At 45.0% G+C, this 7532-nt stretch overlaps 1 protein-coding gene across 1 annotated transcript in view; it reads left to right on the forward strand.

Annotated features, from left to right (window-relative positions):
* Positions 1-2341: 2341 nt before the first annotated feature.
* T265_08003 (hypothetical protein) overlaps positions 2342-7532 on the forward strand; it is a gene marked incomplete at both ends in the record, with an annotated part of 13842 nt that continues 8651 nt past the window's right edge. The window contains 4 exons of the mRNA XM_009173684.1: positions 2342-2527; positions 4027-4064; positions 4803-5092; positions 6472-6647. Of these exons, the coding sequence (XP_009171948.1) occupies positions 2342-2527; positions 4027-4064; positions 4803-5092; positions 6472-6647 (690 nt within the window). The remainder of the gene's footprint in view (positions 2528-4026; positions 4065-4802; positions 5093-6471; positions 6648-7532) is intronic.

Genomic DNA, 7532 nt, shown 5'->3' on the forward strand with positions numbered 1-7532 from the left:
GGTTGGAGACACTACAATATATGGCTGCCAACCGATGTCAGTGGCGTTCTTGTTGTCAGTTTCTGTCCAGATTGCCTGAGTGAATGTCTGGAGGTGTAGGCACCTCGGAATGATTGTGTTAAGCTAGCACTAAGTCCCTCCCCCAACCACCTTTATTCTTTTGTTTACAATAAGGCTTTGAAATAAGTCATGGCTGTACGGCAGTGAAGCATTGGTGTTGAGCACTGATGTCATGCTGTCGTTGATGATGATGATGATGTATCTAGTGTCCAGGTTTTGAGCGTCCCTAGTTGCGCAGTGCTATAGGATGTGGCGACCCCGTTCCACTGCGAATCGACATACCGTAGTGGAGTATTTAGAAGAGTCCGGAAGGCGGTACCGATAAATTCTTTTTAGTTCGGGAGCTGGCAACTGTTAACTTGCTAATCGAACTGTCCGCTCTTCTTGCGACCGTGGAAAGCTAGAACAAGCGAATATGGGCGAATCCGTGGTCAGAATTCACACAAACATTGTAAAAACTTCGCAATAGGATGGCGATAAGCCTGTCCTCAGACTTCACTAAGGAAACTTATGGCCAGTATGTTAAAACGATCAGAATATGCGAACTATCACTGAAGGAAGAAGACTGTTTCGGTGTGAGTTGTTCGTTCCAACCGGTCGTTTTCAGCGTCAGAATACCTAGAGAGCAACCACCATTTTGTTCATCAAGAAGTCTACTTCAGCACATGCTGAGTAGTTTATCTCTAACAACGAACTCCATCCTAAGAGGCTGTGCACCAGCTGAGCTGCTCTGGAGTTCCAGTGCTTTCAACTCCGATTGTGGGAGTCACCGTGAACCGCAGTGCTCAATAGGATGTCAGCTAAAAGTCAACGTTTTGCAATCAAACTTGGACGGCTGTTCAGAACGAATCACCGAAGTAGCGCCACATGGGACTCATTTGCCATTTCTACTCAGTCTACTGACCGCAATTCCAAGGCATTAGCGAATAAGTTGTGTTCATCTTGATAGAGCGCTTTGCAAAATATTGTTTTCTTTTCGCAGACTTCGACGAACGCGCCAGAAAACTGGATTTGGAGTACAGTTTGATGTTCCATTTGGTCTCCGCATTCACTGAGTCGGTACTGAGTCTGCCATCAAAACCAAATCTGTATGCAAATGAGTACATGTCGCCAATTTCGTGCAGTTTTGGTTCAAGTAGAAAATAAGGGTTACGAAAACTTGAGGACTGCCATTATCTAATGAGCCCCAAGAGGGGCAAACCGATCGTGAGCTGTTGAAGAGTAGTGTTTTACGTCTACACAATGCTGAGATTTGTTGACCATGTACGCTTGTCGCCTGGGTGGTGTTCATCCGAGAAATTTCCGAAGACGGCTAATCTTATCCCAGTAGATAGTCTTCCGAAACTAAAGAAGTAAAAGTCCACCTGCTACGTGAACTGTACCTCAACGGTATGATCCTTAGTTGCAGCCCTTCAAAAATACATCAACGGACAGAGATCTGATGAAGATTGCGAGCGGATGGTACGTAATATGCGTGATCATCGATATTTGTCGACTCTCTGATCCAGTCAGGTTGATTAGCTCAAGATGACCATGAGGGAATCTGTGAAGTCCATATTCATGAACTGGCATTTGGTACTTGGAACACCTTAAGGTTCCGTCTAATTAGCAACCATCCACCTCACATGTGCGACTGGCTTAAGTCATATGTTAGTCTGTTTTCATAGATCCACCAAAAACAGAGGTACAACGGCTAACATCATGTGCAACAACGTGCCGCAAGGTGATCTTCCTGAGGTGCTTTCTAAAGCTAGCGAATCTCTATTAAAACCTCGCCGACTTCACTCACGTTGCAACACATCCCGGTTCCCCACCCAAAATAAACCGTTGTTCCCGCTTTTAAAGTACCGTTAATGGACCGCTCAGATTACTGTGTAAAGTCTCGAGTACTGGTGACCACCGTATTATGCAGACTCAGCATTACTCGTGCTCCTGAACCGTAAAGAGCAATTCAATATATATGACCTGGGTTCAAGCGGCGTTTGTAAACGGTTCATCACTATTCGAGGAGATATAATTGACGCGAACTGATTTCAAACCAGTTAATATACCAGGCCAACAAGTTAATTTTCAGTTGGAACGTTTTGTGCTCGTCGTTTGAATGCTAGGCTGATGTCTTCTCCAGGTGTTTAGCAACGCCGCTGCGGTATTTACTTGATTCGGTCCTTCCCTGTTAAGAGGATCAGGTGCCGGTTTGAACCTGACCCACCCAGACTAGCGTGTTCATAAAGCTTGTGGAGGTCAATCGGTTCGCTGTTGTCCGTTATTTAAAACACTTAAGATGTATTGTATGATTGATTTGTTGATTCCGACCACGGGTGTGTTAATAACAGTCTATTACAACTTTACAGATAGCCTCCGACTGCTACTCGTCGGCTGCCCGTTTGAAAGGCGTTTTATGGTTATGGGAAACGTTTTCCAAGCCCCTGGTATGAAGCAATCGTTTGTCGAGGACGCTCATGTTCATGTAAGTCTTGCTGGCCGTCTTTATATACAACGCCCTCGGTCACTTTCGTTCGTGCCTGTGTCAGTTAGCTTCAAACACAACTATATTATGTTACAACTGTTACGGCAATTCAACCGAAAAGTTCGGTCGGTCAGCCGCGTATGAGCAGTATTAGTAGTGGTAGTTCGAGTATCGTGCACAATGCCCCAACCTTTTTGAAAGACTTCTTGAGTATGTTCATCACGTACGATAAATAAGATGAAAAGTCTATGCCAGAAAGCGTCTTCACGGCAGGTACCGCACTCTCCTATTTTGGGTTTTCTACTACCTTTTGAAAATGAATGGTCATTTCTTAATCCAGCTCCGGGTTTGCTAAATAGCCATTGGTACAGTCTGTCGATATGTCTCAACCTCAGATTGACTGAATCATGCCGTTTCTCAGTATTGTATCCACAGTGACTTAATGGTAAACAGTTTCGTCGGTCCCCGGAATTGCTGAGTACGGGTCTCGTTGGAAAAAAATCTGTCCTACTGTGCAGTTTAGTCATTGGTAACCTACTGTACCCATGCAGGGCGTGCGATGACCTACCTAAGACAAGGTAATCTTCGGACATCTGGATGGGATTATTGGTTCAAACAGCCTTCAGCTCTGGTATGAGTATCAAAGTGACAGGCCATTCTGTTATGGTTGTAAAACATAATTTTTCCAAATATCACCTACAATTCAAGTGGATCAGGTTTGTTTACCAGGTCATGTTTTGAAGGGAGACTATTTTGACACATACTGTTTCATTGTCATATGTCTATATCTGAGTTTATTTCCACATCAATAGTCTCCTGGTATATATATATATATATATATATATATATATATATATATATAAATCTTGACGGATAACATACCTATAGCCTGTACGGCTGGTGATACCACATTGTTGTGAAAATAAAAATCCCGCAGGCCATCACTTCTGTCGTATTTCGGATTAGAGAGGTGTGTACTTGACGTCGTGATGGACAGTCCCTGTTGTCCGGACACGTACCACTGCCCAAATATTTAGAAGCTTTACGTGGTCCTTCAATATTCCCAACTACGAGCAGTTCTCGTGAGCACTTCGACTCTGTACACTCACATTTCTACAACTATACTGTTCAGCGTGGTTTGCGGTCGACGGTGAGAACGTTGGGATGAACTGTCGTCAGTTTTCTGGCAACCGGACGCTAGGGGTGGCGGCTGATTGTGTACTAATTGAGGATTACCCTATGGATGTTCCATGCGCGCCTCCTTCGAAGCTACTGGTTATTCGTAAAGTTGCTCGTTTTGACTCAAGTCCCTGAAAAGTGGTCGGCGAAGACCACTCGGTTTTTGTGCTGGCCCATTGAGCAAATCATTCCACGAAGTTTTCTTAAGTAAAGTGAATTATTTCTAACAGATATGAACTGTAGTGTTCACCTACTGGTTTTCTGATTCGCTCTGTGTTTCTCCTCGTGCCTTCGCTATAAATCATTTTACGACTTTTCAGGCATCCGATGCTGCTGTGATACGACGGCGAGATTACTTGTAAGTTTTTCAGCGATCGTTTGTCGTCTGATTGTGCAGGTTCCAGTTCTTGTTGTTCTACACGGTCGTTTTCGTTGATATGGGAACTAGAGTACTGGTGCTTTTTATTAAGCCTGATGATTGTTTCTATAGGCGTTAATTTTCACTCATCTGGCACGATCCTCCGGAACAAAGCTTCATTCAACAAGGCCGTTTTGTATTCCCTAGAAAGCCTGTCGTCAGCTTCGCCTATTCAGGAAATGGGCTTCTGTTTGTGGGTGTATCAGCAAGCGACTATAATACTGCAACGAATTTGAGGTGAACACAAGCCCGATGACCTCTCGCCCGAGCAACTGCCCATTTACATTGTATAGTGCTGAGCACGACATCCTACCAGCCTCACACTTGTAGAAGACAGTGCCTATGGGTGACATACTTACGACGACTCGTTTAAGCAGCAACTGATTGATGTGCCTGTCGATAACTAGCAAGGACTTGGTGATCAAAATGACTTGTTTACCATAACCGATAAAATTCCGTCATTACACTACTATCGTGCGGGTTTTCAGGCAGAACCTTTGCCGTGAAAAGTATTCTGAGTGCTTCCTTCATCATTTACTACGAATCTGATTGGGTATGCGGTGTCCTTTGTACTTTATTGTTATAGCTTTATGGGTAGGCGTTCCGCATCCTAATTTGGTTGGTCCTGACTACCCATACATGGTCATACTGCTACTTTTGCCCGTATTCCAATTTCAGTTTCAAAGACTATTCGCCACCTACGGTAGTTTGGAAGCTATCCACACAAAACGTTTACGACCCTGATTTATACTATCCAATCTATGACATCAATCCGGCTAAACGTATCTATCGGGGACAATGCTTCCTCATCAATCAACGGGACTTCCTTCCGGAGACTGGTCAAGCTTGCCGATATGGGACAGACAAAGATGCGGATCGGGTGGAGCGTCTGTTCAAACGGCTGGGCTATCATGTACAACGATATTTCAACGTGAACCGGGCAATGATGCAACGTTTGTTTCATGAAGGTAATTCGAACCTTAGATCCGTTTGCCTGATCTATGTTTCTCTCACACACTGCTTCAACGCACAGGTTGTGAATCACGAATACATCGGGCTCCCGGCAAAGCACTCCGCTCTCATACCTGCGCGAGTATTATTGTCTGTGTTTTCCTTACCGATTTCGGATGTTATCAGATGTTTCTTGACACTTGCCATCCAGTAGTTGAACAAGTAAATGAGGGACTCCTAGTAATGTGCTCAAGCTGATATTCGTTGGGTTGTCCAAAAGCTTTTGTGTTGCCTTTCTAAAATTGTGCGCATTGAGTCTGATAGTGCAGCTCGCGCTTAATTGTGTTCCTCAATGAAACCGGACAAGTTCTTTGGCTCCAGTTTTAAGAAACTTGTAACGAGGTTCCCTGGTCTTTGAATCGGTTTTAACTGTCATTGTTTTCTGTCTACTGGACTATCCACATAACCATATGTCACGATGCTCACTTGGCAATGGTTTCGTGAATACAGTGGTGAGATGGCTCAAGTGGTTGGAGCGCGAATTTACTGACCAGAAGGTCCGTGGCTCGAATCCGACCTCTGCCTCTCGACTTCCCCTGTCTAGGCTTGGGCACCTTGGCAGTGTATCAGCCCTCGTGCTTGCTTCTGGTAGCATGGTAGCTAGGCACCGGAAGGGTGTTACAGCTGAACGGATTATATTTCTATTCATGAATACATGTTACGCTGATGAGCTCCGAAAGAAGCTAACGAGATCGTGTGACATCTTTTGATCCTAATATCGGATCCTACCAACGATCGCATTTATAAACAATAAATGTAGCTCAGCTGAAGACAACTCTGAATTAGCCTGACTTGGCACACCACTCACATGCTTCAAGTCCCAAGGGATTTGTTTACAAATGGAAATACGCCTCAGCCGGTTTTGACGTGTCTCACCTACTGTTCGGCGGGGTGCGCTGGTCAATGTGGTATTCCATAGTCTGGTTGCGTTTACCACAGTTACTAGAAAACGTTGGGCGCTTAACTCCTAAGACGCATAAGCTTCATTCTGTGTTAGGCAAATCAGCTGTGGCATTTTTGAGGGAAATTTGCTACGCGTCGCACCCCCAGTGCTACCCGACTTTCAGTCTACCTTTCGCCCCCAAGCGAAATTCACGATTTCCATTCGGTTACTCGGTGGAACTGATGACAGATAAACCTCGTCACAACAGAATTAGCCTGCGTACCCTCTCCTTCTAAGGACTTCTTACACCCAGAAGTTGCTTTCGTGTTTGGGATGCTAACTATGCATCCTCTAAGATAATATGTCGGTCAGATTGATCCACAATGCCAAGTATTGTACTGCTCTTGATTGGTTTTAACGCGTGTTTCTTGCTTGACCCTTCCTGCTTGACAGCTGCAACGCTTGACCACAGTAGTTCCGATAGTTTCGTTTGCTTCATTCTGAGTCACGGAGAAAATGGCATGATTTACGCGACTGATGGTCCCGTCTCGGTGGAAGCTGTTGTCTCTTGCTTTCGTGGCGACCGTTGCCCTACGCTTGTTGGAAAGCCAAAACTGTTCTTTCTCCAGGTATGTGACTGTCTCCCTCTTGACCCATAAGTCAACCGGCTTTGTACTAACGAATAATTAGTGAATGATCAGGTGCCTGTCGATCCATTCACCGAGCTTACAAGCGTTTCGTCTTCGATGTAGGGGATATCACCAGTGCTTGAGTCTGTAGCTGTCAAAGACCAGCTAATGTCTGTTACTGTGATTGGCCAACTGAAGCACACTTTCCTTTGAGTACTGTTAATCCGTTGCGAGTTGTGTTACGTTGTGGTCTGTACCTCTTTCATTCGAGTAGTAGTAGAGTAGTTGCCAGACCTCAACCCCGTAAGCACTGGTTATACACAATAGTACAGGAGGCAGCCGCATCATACTTTTTGGTCAAAGCTACACCACCTTTTACTGAAGGCCTAAATTTTGTTGTGACGGTACGAAAATCATTCCTGTTGTGTCCACATCATCATCGACAGCATGACGTCAGTGTTTCACTGCCGTACAACCATGATTTATTTGAAAGCCTTATTGTAAAGAAAAGAGTAAAGGTGGACGGGGGAGTGACTTCTTGCTAGCTTAACACAATCATTCCGAGGTGTCTACACCTCCAGACATTCACTCAGGCAGTCTGAATAGAAACTGACAACAAGAACGCCACTGACATCGGTTGGCAGCCATATCTTGTAGTGTCTCCAACCAGGCACAGTGAGGATCACGCACCGACAGCACCCAAGCGTTTCGTGATCTCCTTCATACTCCTCTGCCAGGTCATGGGTTGGCCACCTCTCTGTTTACGTCACTCCGAATTGGGCATGGAAAACAGTACCCTCTTCGGCAAACGATGGTTCGGCATGCGTAAAACATGTCCCAACCAACGCAGCTTCTGGTGCTGGACACATTCTTCAATGGAAGTAC

Source organism: Opisthorchis viverrini (assembly GCF_000715545.1).
Source record: "Opisthorchis viverrini unplaced genomic scaffold opera_v5_193, whole genome shotgun sequence".
NCBI classification, from domain to species: Eukaryota; Metazoa; Platyhelminthes; class Trematoda; order Opisthorchiida; family Opisthorchiidae; genus Opisthorchis; species Opisthorchis viverrini.